Source organism: Megalobrama amblycephala, linkage group LG2 (assembly GCF_018812025.1).
Source record: "Megalobrama amblycephala isolate DHTTF-2021 linkage group LG2, ASM1881202v1, whole genome shotgun sequence".
NCBI lineage: Eukaryota > Metazoa > Chordata > Actinopteri > Cypriniformes > Xenocyprididae > Megalobrama > Megalobrama amblycephala.
The window spans coordinates 27,356,925-27,373,678 of NC_063045.1; the positions used below are offsets into that span (position 1 = coordinate 27,356,925).

General features: G+C 39.0%; 1 protein-coding gene across 1 annotated transcript; it reads left to right on the plus strand.

The window, feature by feature from the left end:
- The first annotated feature begins 5,623 nt into the window (after nucleotides 1-5,623).
- Nucleotides 5,624-15,791, plus strand: LOC125254375 (ceruloplasmin). Its single transcript, XM_048168972.1, has 20 exons — nucleotides 5,624-5,809; nucleotides 6,691-6,935; nucleotides 7,727-7,939; nucleotides 8,779-8,952; nucleotides 9,139-9,393; nucleotides 9,481-9,646; nucleotides 9,738-9,877; nucleotides 9,963-10,103; nucleotides 10,192-10,236; nucleotides 11,151-11,365; nucleotides 11,526-11,676; nucleotides 11,783-11,995; nucleotides 12,474-12,681; nucleotides 13,218-13,357; nucleotides 13,452-13,580; nucleotides 13,672-13,778; nucleotides 14,489-14,708; nucleotides 15,029-15,168; nucleotides 15,255-15,417; nucleotides 15,670-15,791. Exons 1-20 carry the CDS (start codon nucleotides 5,652-5,654, stop codon nucleotides 15,708-15,710), a joined length of 3,264 nt encoding a protein of 1,087 aa, XP_048024929.1. The 5' UTR covers nucleotides 5,624-5,651; the 3' UTR covers nucleotides 15,711-15,791.
- The last annotated feature ends 963 nt before the right edge of the window (nucleotides 15,792-16,754 follow it).

Here is a 16,754-nt window from a genome sequence, read left to right on the forward strand (position 1 = left end):
CAAAAGTCTTCTCATCACTAGCCTACCTGTCTACACACTGAGACCAACACGTAGCCTATTGGTGTACATTCACTGAACAACACTTAGCTGTTCCACCACATATAGGCTTGCACCCCACACAGATCTGTGTCAGTCTCTTCTCCCCAGCGTGCCAACATGTCGCAGACGGAAAACCCCACTGCCCAAGATGTGGACGCCTGGCTCAGCGGCATTACAAACTGCCTCATGCCAAAGACAATTGAACTGTTATTATTTTTAATAATAATCATAATTCTGAGAAGATTCCCGACACATGATTCAAGCCAGAACCAAGACCACACTGAACTAGGCAAGATAACCAATTCTCCAAGCATTGCCTTCACAGCCCAGCTGAAACTAAGCGACAAGCACATCACCCACCTACAGGAGGAGCTGACACGTGCCCAGAGCCGCATAGACAAGCTGGAAGTGAAAGTCCAAGACGACTTCAAGCGTCAGACCACTGAGTTCCTGAGAGAGCTGATGCACATCCAACGCTGCACAGACCAGCACAAGATGAAAGCTCAAGACAAACTTGTGGAGTAAGAAACAAAGGAACAAGTTGACAAGCTCCAAGAAGCCCTTGCAGTTGCTGAACGTGAAAACGAGAATTAAAGACTGTCCAAAGCCACCTGGTAAACCAACTACAAAATGCCAATTCTGACATTAAAGATAAGAACTTTAAAATCAATGCTCTGGAAGACCATTTGAAATGGTACAGCACTGAAATGGACCATCTGAACCAACAATTAGACGACGCCAACGGCAAGCTCTACATGGTCAGAAATGAACTTAAGCATGTTCACAAGCAGAAATCAGAGTCAAGAAGGGAGGGGCCTCCCTCAGCATCACCACTGCTGAGCAGAACAGAGCCCCCCATCCAAGAACTGCCATGCAACGGAAGAAGTGAGTGGCCACAACCCACAACACCACCGGTCTTCACTACAGAATTCTTCCCTGTCAACCAAAGAGAGCTCATCCATGCAGACCCCAAAGCTGCACACGAGATGACCCTTAAAGACCTTGACAAGCTGGCCAAGAACATCACACAGTTCAACCCGAACTCCACAGAGAGCCACAACATCCAGACTTACCTCCGAGATATTGACTTCCACCTAGAGGTGAGACCTAATGTGACTGACAGAGACAGGTTGTATCTCCTCAGGTCCACATCCAGCCCAGAGGTACGAAGCTTCTTAGATCGACAACCTGTTCACGTTAAGCACAACTACCAGCTATTACGTGAGTTATTGATCAAAGAATTTACAGGCCCAGAGTCTGAACATGGACTGTTAGTCGCCTTGGAAACCAAACAAGGTCGACAAGAGACTCCCCAAGCTTACTACAATCGTTTCCGACAAGCCTACTTAGGTGTACATCATGAACCTGAACTTGAAGAGGATGTGAACTTCAAAACCCTCTTCCTGAGAAACCTGCACCCTGGACTAAGTCACCATCTTGGCGTCATGGCCTGCCCAAACACCATGACAATCCAACAGCTACGTGACTTGACACACAAGGCCTACATCAAACAGAAGATGGCCTCAAAGAAAGGTTTGAAAACAGCCATGATTTCAAACTCCGTCAGCCAAGATCCAAGCCGTGCACTGCAAGACAGCCAGTGGCATGACAACGCCACAGTCTGTCATAAAGAGCACATAGAACATGACCCCCATGCCACTGACAGCTTCCACACTGACAGCTGCAAAATGCCATGGGACCAGCCACACTTCTCAAGAAAACCCCCAGAAAGAAACATCTGGGTTCCCAACTGGACAGCCAAAGTCCACCAACCAACACATTCAAATGCATCCACTGTGGGTAAGTGACGGCGGAACCCACCTCTGCATCACTCAGTTAAACACAGCACTGAGTACGCCCAAGAACAAGACAGTTCCACCTCAGAAGACATGGAACAACTGATGAGGCAAATGACAGCGTTCTTTGCAAACAACATAAATAGGGATGATCACAAGGATGATTCACCCCCATTATGACTAGAGACAGAGCGGAAGGTCAGTGATCATCTGATCCACCTTCCAAAAAGAAATGACTGCCACCTGTTCTACAACAAAACAGAACAAAGCAGTCTCTTACAGCCAAACACCGCTGAAAACTCAGTAGTACCAGAAAACACAGTTCTGGTAACTCATCACCCACCAATAAATCCAACAAGTTCCCATCTCAAGAACCATGCTTGTGCAACAGCAACAACCGTAAGCACAGAAGGTCTGACAGTCTGTCACAACCAGGAGGCTTTACAAAAGGAATGCAACGTAGGAGACAAAGTTTTGCACCACAGCTCAACACAGCCATGCCAAACTTCCTCCCACTTTCTGCCAAAGAACTTCCTGCCTCACTGGACTGACTCCCATCAGATTATGGACGATCCCTCGTCCCAAGTCCAAGATGCAAAGAGCCAATCGTCATCTAAACCCTTCAAGAAAAGGGGGGAGAAAGACAGACTGAACCAGATCTGACCATACACTACACTACACTACATCACATTACACTACACTACATTAACATACTCACCAACATGCTCTTCCTACAGACAGAAATTAGTTTCAAAAACTAGCTCAGCCCCAGGAAACACTCAACTGTTGTATTTTGTTTTGTTTTCCTCTTCCTCTCTTTCCCTTCTTCTTTATAAGGTAAAATACCTGTCTACCTCGTAAGGGTCAAGGTCATGACATTAGGATTGACGCACCACGCCTAAGGTCTGAAAGCCACCTTAAAATTTGAACGTGAGCCAGAGAGATCAATGCATGATGGGTCACATCATTTAACCACAAAATTAAGGGTAAAAAAAAAACGGTAAAATGGTCTCAACCTAAAACAATTTAGAAGAGAAGAAAACAAACAATTTAATCACACAATTTGATCCAAGCATTAACATACTAAGATTACTAACATTATCTAAGATTACTCAGATAAACTAATGCCCTGCACCAATACAGTGGTCAATCATGGAGGTGTTGTTTTGTTGTTGCTTTGTGTGTGTCTGCTTCTGTCCATTTTTCTACAGTGTCCGCCGATGTCTCCATCCCAACACATCGCCGAACAAAAGAGGGGATATGTAGGAACTGTGGACGAACCAGACAATTGAATCATTCAGATGATTTTTTTTTTTAACATAATCCTAATTCAGAATCAAGTTGCGACTCCAGCTCGTCTGCAGAGTACACCCAGGCGGATTAATTTTATGACACCCCCATGCTTCCTGATAACAGGAGGAGTGACAAACCAAATGGTCACCAGGAAGATAAGATTCTTTGATCACCCAGATCAAAGAAACAGAGGAAACAATGCAGGCCCCATTTGTTCTCTAAAAGACCTAACCTCACAGAAAACTCAACAGAGACTGTTCTACAAATAAAACTGCTTCGAAATTGTTCCAACAATTTTAATGGACTTATCAAACATCTTTTAACTACATACATTTTGCATTATGTGTCCACAAGTACTACCTGTAAACAGTTAGGCTTTAGAACACTCACAATTCATGTAAATATGTTAACTCTTGACTGAATGACTGAAAGTATGCCTTATTTGGACTTGATTTATTTCTTTTCATCTTTCTTAAATCATGGCTTGAATGAAATCTGTTTAAAATGTATCATATTCCAGTTAAATAGAAATTATGTTAAAATGGCACTCTGCTAAAGCAGAGACAGACCGGGATGTAACACTTATGTTTTATTGGGGGCAGAGGAAGGCCCTCTTGAAACAGGACAATATCGGATTGGCCAAGACTCCTCAGAGGTGTGACAAACAACTAAGTTTAAATAATCATATTGCAAGATAGTGAACTAGGAGTTGGTTAGTTCTGGTCAAGGAAAACAGAGCAACAGAAGAAAGAACCGGTCAGCCATGACCAGAGTACCAAGAACAATGGAGTAACAAGAAGAACAGACAAGCCGCTCATTTCAAGCCATCCAACTTCCACTCACTTTTCTTTTCTTTCTTTAATTTTCTTTTCCATTGAAAGTCTCGTGTTCTAAGTTTCGCACAAAGTTCAACCAACGACTTCTGCCGCTTCAACTTTAACTCCAGCGACAAAGAGACTTCCCTTTAATTTTTCAGCAAGCTCAAACGTGATTGGGTTCTACCGAACACAACACGGACCTTGAATACCCTGCCACAACTCATCGACTTGAAAAACTCTTCTCTACACGCCAACGAGGGATATTCACATTCAAAGTCGACGCAAGCAAGTACCTCCAGATTAAAACTGAACTGGTGCATTTAATGATTCATGGTTCGTTCAGGTCAGATCTTCTGAAAAGCATAACTTTGCTAGGAATTCATCATATCACACTCTCTCTCTCTCTCCTAAACTCCTTCTCTCTCACTTCCTGTCTTACTGCAACGCGTATGAATGAATGTATGTATGTATGTATGTATGTATGTGTGTGTTCGTGGTAGATTAGCTTGTGTTAGAATAAATAAAGTCTTTTATAGATTTTAAAAGAAAATGTCTTGTATTATGTGCTACTATGATTTAATGTCTTAACCTGTGATCTTAAAAAGTTACCGTGCTCTAATCAGTGTTTTCACGATACAAGAGCTTATTACGGCTCGAGCAAATGAACGCTGGACGACTCAGTTGCTCGGTCGTAATCTAAACAACTCTTTATAATTCCCTATAAATATTTCATTTGAGCTAATTTTACTTTCTAGGGTGTTTTCCCTACAGTGTGCTACTTGGTGAGACCTTGTAGTCAACTTCATGTTGCTGAAAATGTTTGGTTTAAGTGTTGACTTTATAAAAATTTGCTAAGTCAACAAATTGTGTTCATTTATAATTCTGTTCAAACTTAACAGAATATCCCCCAAATGAAAATTCTGTCATTATTTACTCACCCTCATTCCATTCCAATTTCCAAACCTGTGCAACTTTCTTAAGTCTTTGAAACACAAAAATATACTGGATCCACCTTTTGATATACTGAAAATGAAAGAGCACCAATAATTATTCAATAAAAATCTTGACTTTTGCCCAATCTCTCCTTGATGGGTTCAGGAGTAGTGAGTTATGATTTGTCAGCAAATTTTAGCATAGTGTAGCATAGCATAGATTGCTTCATTATTTTGAAATAATCTGTCCCTGTGCATTGCAGTTAGGTTTCAAAACATTTGAACTGCTGAGTTGTCAAGTCCCAGCAGACAAATATCTCTTAACTCAACATGAGACAAGTACCTAAAACCCTATTGATTTTTACGTAATGCAAACAAACTGCGGTTTTTGGTCAGCAATGTTTTCCCCATCTACCATGAACAAACACACCTAAGGATTTTTTTTTTTTTTTGTGGTTTTGTACCTATAAATTGTCCAACCAAGAAAACACAATTAATTAGTCTTAATGTCTTAATTCAGATCCAAATGTCTTTATCAGACATATGGTTAATGACTTCAAAGAAAACTTTTCTGATAGACTGGAGTTTCCTAGAGTCCATTGGGTCACATACTGCCAGTAAATTCACGGGGTCATGCACAGCCAGACCGCCCAGCTGTGTGTGTATTAGTCAACTTGCCCTCTTCATGTCTGTTGTGATTGGCTGACTGCTGTCACCTTCTATCATTTAAAGAAGTGAAGCATCTGCTACATTCTGAATCCCACTGATCCAAAATGAAGGGGCTGCAGTGGACGCTGCTCGGGGTTTTGTGTTGTGCTGGAATTGTATCTTCAATCACAAGGGAATATTTCTTTGCCATTAAGGAGATTCAATGGGATTATGCTCCTAGTGGTAAAAATCTGATTCAGAACAAAACCATAAAAGAAGATGAGTGAGTACACACACTTCTGACTAGAATGTACATGAGTTATGAATTTTGTATGCAAGAATTGAGCTTATAATAACATTTGATTTAACATTTAAAATACACTTTAGTTGCAATTTACAACTTATGATTGAAAATTATAGCCTTCTTTAGAACTTTAATGACAATTTCACTTGTTGATTCTGCCTATTACTTAGGCAGTCATACTTAACTGTGGTCAGTAGATCATTGTTTTCAATCTCATCACTCCCATTGGAAATCAGTGCATTATTTACGTAAAGATGAATTGCCGCTTCATACAGATGTTGCTGTTAGTTGAAAATTTTGGAATTGAAGATTCCGAAAGTGAGTTCTGGCGACTTTGTTTCTGCAGATAGTCGTCAGTAAGTGTGAATGCAGCTTTAGAGTCTGGATCTTCAACAAATGCTTAAACCCAAGTATTACATGTGTTTAGACTTAATATTTTTAAATGGTGGATGATAAAATGAGCAGTAAGCCATCATTTAGCAATGCCTTATTCATAACTTAATAACTGCCTAGCAACACCACAGCAAACACTCTAGAAACCACACAGAAACCCTAGTAACCACCAAGAGACACCCTAGTAACCACCCAGAACACCTTAGGAAATGTCTCACTCCAAAATGTGTATGCGGTGGTCATGTATGATATCGCAAATCATGCGGATTTTTGAGAAGGTGTATGCTATTCCTCAAAATTAGACATTTTGAAAGAAATTCTGCACTAGGAAGCACCATTCACATTTCCTTTAAAAGTTTATATGAAACATTTTCAAAGTTTAAAAGAAAATACTGCCTGTGTAGGAGTGTTGCCAGATTTTCTGCATGCAAAAGCTTCACAGAGAATGTTGTGTTGGTGTTTGACAGAGAGGCACGGGTGTTTCTGGAGAGGGGAGAGCAGCGGATCGGGCAGGTGTATAAGAAGGCAGTGTACCAGCAATATACTGACGCCACCTACAGGCAGGAGATAGAAAAACCCAAGTGGCTGGGCTACCTCGGACCCCTCATTAGTGCAGAGGAAGATGACATAGTTGTTGTGCATCTGAAGAACATGGCCAGACGAGCATACTCCATCCATGCACACGGCCTCAGTTACAACAAGACCCATGAAGGTGCGTGCTGCAAATGATGTCAAATACGGGTCTGGATTCATTTCATCAGTTTAACTTTTGGGTAACACTTTTGAATACTGATCCTTCATTAATGAATATCTACACAGGAACATATGAGTACTGCATTATTAACACTCTAGTAACTACTATTAACTAACAAGAAACTCTGATTTATGAAATTGTAAGTAATAGTGCTCAGTTGAAGGAGGTAGTTCACTATAGCTAAACCATAACTACTGTTTTTTCATACCTCCCAGAGAACTACTAAGAACTACTATATACAGGTTCATAATTAACATGAATAATGCATAATGTATAATTAATTCTAAAGTGAAGGTCATGGTAACCCACTAGCTATTACCAAATCCTTCAGAAGGAATTACTTATTATTTGGATCAGTATTCTAAAGTGAAAAACATGATAACTCTCTAGTAACTACTGAAGTCATTGTAAACTTTTGACGTTTTTGTACAGTTTTGTACAGTAATTCCTTCTGATGTATTTGGTAACACTTAAATAATCACTAGTGGGTTACCATGACCTTCACTTTAGGATTAATTATACATTATGCATTATTCACATTAATTGTGAACTTGTATATAGTAGTTCTTAGTAGTTCTCTGGGAGGTATGAAAAAAATAGTAGTTACTGATTAGCTAATAGTGAACTACTACCTTCAACTGAGCACTGTTATTACTAATTCGTAAATAGTTATTCATTAATGAAGAATCAGTGTTCTCATGAATTGTTCATCTTAAATACTCTAAATGGAATACGGAATTTCTCTCCAGGAGCACTGTATCCCGATTCATCAGAAAAGGAGGAGAAACATGATGATTCAGTGGCCCCTGGGAAGTCTTTCACCTATGTTTGGACTCTGCCACCTTCCCATACCCCTGGCAAAGATGACACTACCTGCCTGACCAGAATATACCACTCCCATGTTAATGCCCCCAAAGACATCGCCACAGGCCTCATTGGACCTCTCATTATATGTAAAAAAGGTAGAAATCTTTCTCTTCACTTCAGGGTTCAAATGCTAGGACCCCTCTAATTACAGTAATGTTTTGGGTTCAAATACAAGTAACTTTAAAATGTAAGTAAAAGTATAGCCACAAAGCATTATACGTTAGCATGAGGCTAGTTTGAAAGAATCACTTACTGACTGCATCATTTTTTTCTAACTCATGTCATGACAATGTCAACCTGTAAATGCAGTGTTTTTGATATGAAACACACAAAGAATTTACAGCAGTGACAAATAACTGGAAATGTATATAACTTAGAAGTAGTTCCACCTCAAATTTAATGCAAAATACAGGCTTCAAATACTTTTAAAGCCATAAAGTGCCTGGCCCCCATTTATTTGTGTGTATTTAATTTAAAAAAATTTTAAGTTTTTCATCAGATTTTTGTCAAAGGTTTGATATTTGTCAACATTTGTCAGTATTAGATCTGGAACATTCCATTAAGGCCTGAACAAAAATAAGTCTTAAAAAGTAATTATGCATATTACATGAGCATTTTTAATAGTCTTTTCACTCAGGGTTTCAGGAACCATCAAGTTAGAATGCAAGTTTGTTAGTGTACGTTTACAACAGATAGTAAATTTACAGATCATTTATAACAGCATATATAACAACAACAACAACAACAACAACAACAAAAACATCTGGCTAACTGCTACACTATGACAACTTAGGATATGATGACACTCAAATGATTATGTACATTCACATAAAAAGCTGACCACCATGAATGTCATTGTTTAATTCACACACTTCAAGTTGTGATATAGTCCATTAACAATGAATAATTCTTTTTTTGTTTGTGCAATTGTCAGGCTCTCTAGATGTCCATGGCGATAAGACAGCTGACTATCTTTACACCCTTATGTTTACGGTGTCTGATGAGAACCTCAGCTGGTATCTGGATGAAAATATCAAGACGTACTGCTCAGCAGCCGCCAAAGTAAACAAGGATGATGACGGCTTCCAGGAAAGCAATAAAATGCACTGTGAGTTCAGTAATAATGTCCTGGAATAATGCCTTATGATAACCTAAAATGTGAACAGGCCAACTGGTCAAACCTTGTTCTAAACACATCTATTTACTACCTATAATACTAGCATGCTATACTATATACTGCCTACTATGTGTAACTATCTAAGAATTTCAAATTCCCTTGTGAACTTTATTGTAGCCATCAACGGGTACGTCTACGGCAATTTGCCAGACCTCACTATGTGCATGGGAAATAAGATCCACTGGCACCTGTTTGGGATAGGTAATGAGGTGGACATCCACTCAGCCTTCTTCCATGGACAGATCTTGACGGACAAGCGGCACCATGTTGACACCGTTAGTCTGTTCCCGGCTACTTTTGTTAATGTAGAGATGATGGCGGACAATCCCGGCCAATGGCTCCTCAGTTGTCAAGTCAATGATCATTTTAAAGGTAAAGACAGGCCAGATCTGAGTGTAAATTTAATATTATTATACCTGTAATTGTGTTGAATTTAATGACATTTCTCCCCACTTTTAGCTGGCATGCAAGCCATTTTTGAGATTAAGAAATGTTTCCCAAACGTGCATAAACCCAGACCATTTGGAGAAGTGAGACAGTATTACATTGCTGCTGAGGAACTCATCTGGGATTATGGGCCAACAGAAATAAACCAGTATACAGGGAAGAAACTTGTTGATGACAGGTAACAATATTGTTTTAAGATCTTAACTGAGAGACATACTAAAGTCAAAGGGAATGTCTTTGAATTTGAGCTTGTCTCTGAATATCCACAGTGTATCTGACACTTTCTTTGATAACCGCAATGATCGCATTGGAGGCAAATACAAGAAGGTCCAATATGTGGAATACACTGATGAAACATTCACGAAGCGCAAAGAGAGGACCTCTGAGGAGCAGCACCTGGGAATTCTGGGTAGATGTTGTAGATAGAACATTGTATTTAACTTGATTAGAATTGAATTATAAAGCCAAATTAATATCTTTGAGTTGTTTTTTAGGTCCAGTCATCCGAGCAGAAGAAGAGGACACAATCAAAGTGACATTTAGAAATAAAGCAAGCAGGCCCTACAGTATTCAACCTCACGGAGTGCAATACAGCATAGAAATGGATGGAACACTCTACCACAACGTCCTGGAAGGTAAAGAAAAAACCTCATTAAATAAATGTATAAAATTTCTTACAGTCTTGAACAAAACGTCACTATTTTATTTTATTTTTCTATGTAGAGACATACACTGCCAAGAAGCTTCGTGAACTCAAGAAAGAAGCAAGTAAGAAAAAGATCTCAGTAATATACAGAAAGATCTGAAAATTAAAGGGATAAGCGATCCCAAACTGTTGTATATTAACTCTAGTGTTGAATCAAGGTCAGGGATCATTGCGCAAAAGTGTATTTTCCCAGTCCTGGCTGAAATCAGTCCAAATTTATCAGAGACCAAAGTTCCCTCTCTGAATTATCTGGGTGATTAGTGAGCGCATGACTGGCTTTACTGAGAATGAACAGAGTGGAAAATCAAATCAAATTCACCCCATGATCTTCCTTAATACTTGTTTCTGGCCTTATCGTTCACCAGTTCACATTACTCCATAGAAAAAAAAAAAAGTCTTTATAATCCATCCATCCATCCAACCATTTTCCAAACCATACATCCTACGTAGGGTTGCAGGGATGCTAGAGCCTTTCCCAGCATCTTGGACCATAGACGGTGAAACACCCTGGATAGGGCTGACTTCATCATTTTTCTTTAAAATATAATTATTTGGTTTACTTCCAAATGACTTTCATTTTTGGCTGACATCATGAAAATAGTTCTTAAGCATTATTTTAGGCAACATGTTTCAAACTCTGTTTCTGGAGGGCCAACTGCCCTGCACAATGTAGCTCCAACCAGCTCCAAAACACCTGCCTAGTAAGTTCCTAGTTTGACCTTGATAAGCTGGTTTAGGTGTGTATAATTAGGGTTGGAGCTGAACTCTCTCTGGACAGTGGCCCTCCAGGAGCAGCACTCAAAATCAACTGCAAACTCATATTCAGCTCTGACTCAATCTTGGTACAGAAAGCTGACTTTTAACTTTTCATTCAATTCCCAGTGGATAAAATGAAGTCTCGCACTTCATATTACTTATAAGGCAAGAAAACAGTCAGTAAATGTAGAAAAGATGTATGTTCTTCATATCTTCTCAGGAGTGGTTGAGCCACTTCCTGCTGCATTGGTCCGTCCTGACACCACTCACCAGTATGAATGGGTGGTACCTAAGGGTGGAGGACCCACCGAAAAAGATCCAGACTGCATCACCTACTTGTACTACTCAGCGGTAGATCCCATCCGAGACACCAACTCTGGGCTGGTTGGACCTCTTCTGATCTGCAAGCCAAAAACCCTCAAATCAGGGAAGCAGGTGGGGGAGATGGATGCTGAGTGAGCTAAAATTTGTAAAATGTGTTGAGATGAGAGTACAGCAGGGGTAGAGATGTGGAAAACTTTGTGATTTGAGTTCCAACAATATTGTGTAACAATTCTTTGCTCACAGCTTTGCCAATATTTATTTTCTATTCCAGAAAAACGTGGAGAAAGAGTTTCACATTCTTGCAACTGTGTTTGATGAGAATCTGAGCTGGTATCTGGATGACAACATCAACAGATGTGTGAAACAGCCCAAATCTATAAATAAAGAAGATGAAGACTTTCAAGAGTCAAATAAAATGCACTGTGAGCACTAGTCACATATCTTGATAAAACACTCTTGCATTTCTGTAGCACACAAACCATATTGTTTGCACTTTCACCCAAACTAATATTTGTTCTCCATTCACAGCGTTCAATGGATACCTGTATGGGAATCTCAAAGGTTTGAGTATGTGTAAAGGTGATAAGGTGTCTTGGCATCTGTCAGGACTAGGATCAGAGGCAGACATCCATAGTCTTTACTTTGAGGGCAACAGGTTTCTCTACAAAGACACCAGGAGAGACACCATCAGTGTGTTTCCTCATATATCTCACACCATCATCATGGAGCCTGACAGCATGGGTACTATCCCATCTCTTTGACCTCACTGTGATAAAGAACAATTATGTGCTCAACTTATAACACAGCGTTGTTGAATTCTTATCTCGATCAGTTGACAAGCGTTCAACCAATGTTGTACCAAACCTATATGCATTACCTTCTCCTGCAGAAAACCAAAGAAGTTATTTTGAAATACATTTTGAGATATTTTTAGCCATACAAAGAGTCAGTGGGGTCCAACTTTGATTTGGACCAATTTGACTTTCATTATTTAGACAAAAACAGTTGAAACTGAATATGAAAAATATATTCTATTGTGTTCCACAGAGGAAAGAAAGTCATACAGGTTTGGAACTTCGCTGAACTTTGTTAGATTTATGCTTAAAACTAGAAAAATAATAATTTATTCCTTACACAATCACATAAATATTCATATCTGATAAACATTAAAGTATTACACAGTGTGCTGTTCTGATAATTTAACATGTTGCATCTGCAGGACAGTTTGAGGTGAGCTGCAAAACCACAGATCATTATCATGGAGGCATGAGAGCCAACTACACTGTGGAGAAGTGTCGCTTCTGGAACCGCCAGTCTGAGACGATGCTACACCAGAAGAAGTATTACATTGCTGCAGTTGAGATGGATTGGGACTATTCACCCAGCCGCACCTGGGAGGAACAAATGCACCATGGTCTGAAAGAAAGGTATTCCACTTCCTTCACCAGAACTCACAAATCTCATTGGCAAACACTACTTGGCAAATCTTATTCCACGAGTTCGCCTGCCCATCTAGTCTTAATAGGTAAAGATAAATGATCTTGGCTTGCTGATTAGGCTACTCCTGAACCTTAGTTTGAAACTTCATTTAAGACGTTGAAGAACACCAGTGGCATTTAGCACGATTGATGCCAAACCTGGTTATATACCAAGTGTCAGGGGAAGATTATCAGTGAACAACCACATCAATGACACCAAACCAAACACCACTGGTTCTTGAGTGAATTGTGACAGACTGTGATCAAGTTTCAAGTTTTACAAGTTTGGAACAACTTGAGAGAATGTTTTGTTTTTGGCTGAAATATAGACCCACATGTCTGTATGTCATGTCACAAGTTAGTTTTGGACTAAATTGAATTTACAAAGACTGTTCAGGCTATATCTTTGGAAAAGAACATGATGTTAGACTGTCTAAACTAAAATGTGAACACAAGTTCTAAATAATTTATTTTGATATATTCAGTCCAGGCAACGAGTTCCTCAAGAAAGAAGGAAAATTCATTGGTTCAAAATATAAGAAGGTGCTGTACAGAGAGTACACTGATGAAACCTTCACCAAACTGAAAGACAGACCTGCTGATATGGAACACTTGGGAATTATGGGTAAATATTTACAGAATTTGCTGTTGACTCATAATTTGGTGTAAATGTTTGTAAATATTCAGAATATGCTCAACTGTGGTATTGCTCATCTCAGGACCCATGATCCATGGTAAAGTAGGAGAAAAAGTGAAGATTGTGTTTAAGAACATGGCTAAGAGACCGTACTCAATACACGCCCATGGAGTTAAAACTGACAGTCCTCAGGTCGCCCTGACACGTCCAGGTAAAGGACAACATGACCTGACAGTTGTATATTAGACAAATTAAAGTTCATATTGTTCATTAAGTCCAAAGAAATATGTTGCTCATTCAAGGTGAAACTCAGACCTATACCTGGTACCTTCCAAAGAATTCTGGGCCGACAGAGGAGCAGGAGGAATGCAGTGTTGGGGCATATTACTCCACCGTAGATGTTATTAAGGTACATTTCTGACCTATGAAACAAGGTCATGGGACCTTGTTTAAAACCATTTTCTAATCTTTTGCAAAACTCCATAATATCTCCTGACTGTCTATCAGAGAAAACAAGTGTGATTTCTTAAATCCTAATGAGCTTGCTGTCTACCAAAACATGGCACTTCGTAACTATTTTATGTTTTAGTTGTGAATTTGTATGATTTTTTACAATATCTTTTGTAGGTTTTCGTATAACCTGCTCACGCCCCATTGAGGGTTTATGGGTGGGGTTAGAGTTGCAGCTTCATGCTTATTGTTATTTTAAAATAATAAAAAATACAAAAAAATACAAATTCATAACAAACATAATAAACTTGTAAAAAAAACATATTTTCTTATGAGATCAGGCTGGGTGCAGCATCCTGAAATTTAAGCTCTGAATTCAAAGCGCACAGGAATCTTCACTCACAGTTGTTTCTGAATGCATTAATTTTACTTTTCGTTATTTAGTAAAATATAAGTGTATTTATAATCATCATTTCTCTTGACTAGTCCACAATCTTGGATAATTTATTTTTCATTGAAATGCATTCAGTTGAAATGTGATTTCCAAATTTGGTCAAAAGAAGGTACTGTAGAAGATTGCATAATGAGAATTATATCTATAGAAAAATCTTAAGGAACATGGTGCCTAAAAAACGGTTTTGGAACAGAATCTGATTTCTTTTTGCGCAGGACATGTACAGTGGTTTGATTGGGCCGCTGGTCATCTGCAAGAAGAGCCTGGCACGTACGTTGGGGCTGAAGAAAGAGATTGAAGAGTTTGCTCTGCTCTTCCTGGTCTTTGATGAGAATGAATCTTGGTATCTGGATGACAACATCAAAGCTCATGTTAAAAACCCTCCAAAAGATCTGAAGGAGGATGAGGAGTTCATCGAAAGCAACAAGATGCATGGTGAATTTTATATGTTCTGGGTTGCATAGATTTGGTCATGGTTTTTGAGGATGAGGACATGTCACTTAGTAAGGATGACTTTTTAATTCTCAAATAATTGAGAACTTCTCATGGAGTGGTTTAGCATACTAAAATGTGTACTATCTTTACCACTGTTAAACTCTAGCGGAGAAATTTCCTCTTTTAATTAATTTCCTTTAAAGCATCATTGCCTCAGCATTAAACTGCAATGTTCCTGTTATTATTATTATTATTATTATTATTATTATTCAACAAAAGCTCTAGTGTAAAATGAATGGTTATTCTTTTGTTTATCACAGGAATCAATGGTTTAGTCTATGGCAACCTTAAAGGCTTGAACATGAAGGTCGGAGATAAAGTGTACTGGTATCTGATGGGAATGGGAAACGAGGTGGACATACACACTGCACACTTCCATGGACACAGCTTTGACTATAAGGTAAAGCATCCCTCCCTCCCATTTTCTACAGAAAATGTAAAAATCTTCCAAAGCAGTAGTGTGATGACTGTCGGCTTTTACTGCAGATCAGTGGTACACATCGAGCAGACGTGTTTGACTTATTCCCCGGAACATTCCAGACAGTGACCATGCGTCCGCTGTATTCTGGCACATGGCTCCTGCACTGTCATGTCACTGACCACATCCAGGCTGGAATGGAAACCACATACACCGTACTCGAAAAAGACGGTGAGTTTACATGACAAGTACAGCATGTACAAGTCTTTGAGATCAGTTTTAGTAGTTGTACGGACAACAATGAACATATTTTACTACCCTGTTATGCAAAGCTAAATGGGAAAGTGGGTCATGTTGTCACATTGTTAACACAAGAACACAAAAGTCTAATTACACAAATGTTTGTTTTGTAATGAAATTGACAACATTTTACCAGCTTACCAGCAACACAAACTAAATTATATAATTTTTTTTCTTTTTTAGGGAAAAAGAGGGGCTTCCTGGGTTTGTTTGGTAGTGGTTAAAATTCAATGTGCTTGTAACAGGAAGTTTGTTTTAATACCTGGCCATGATTTTTCTAAATAAACACTTGTAGTTCTTCATAAGTAATTTACTCTTTTTGCAAATGAACTGAAAAAACATTCCTGTCTTGGGAATACTGTTAAACATGACAGACATTAAAATTGGAATTAAAATAGGAATATGAAAAAATGGTCTCTAAATGGACTATATCGAAATACAAGGGGTCAGAGGTCATTTGATTTTGCCTAAATGTTATGAAGATTTTTTTTCCTGACTTGTGCACAGTAAGACCAGGAAAGAAGACATTATAAATAGGTTTTCGATTTTGAAAGAAAATATGATTCTGTAAAGGGAGGACTGGAAGTAGAGTTGTTAGAATTTGAAATATGTTACTGAAGCTTTAAAATATGATTTTGTAAATGGAAGGCTGCGTCCGAAATCACCCCCATACCCTTAAATAGGGCACTATTTGAGGGGACAGCCATTTGTAGTGGTGTCCGAAACCACAGTGGACGTTATTGAGCGCACTCATTCAATCCCACCATGCACCTCTGTAATGAGTGTACAACTGATGTACGCTCAACGTCTAGAGAATACCCATAATGTGAGAGTCACACATCTAAATTCCCGCATCTGACCAGAAGATTGCGCCCCCAGCTGAATCATCCATCCGTCCATTTTCCAAACCGCTGTGGATATGGCGTAATATCATACAGGTATGAATTCATATTTAATTGATTATTAAATAGTTTAATTATGGTTTATACATGTGGATTTCCATAACAGAGTTCAAGATAAAATCATTTCATTACTACTGGAGCTGCCAAGTTTGCTACATTTCAAAGATTATTAAACAGCAAGCACAACATATTGCAAAAGCGGCAGTCCTTCCGGCGCACTTAGTGACCAAATTCACTCACTCTTTTTCATTTACTCCTTCAAGTGGACTACATTAGTGGAGTACTGTAGTGAATAGTGAATGAGGGTATAGGGGGCGACTTCGAACACAGCAGAAGAGAATGTTCAAAAGAATGTTTACAAAATGA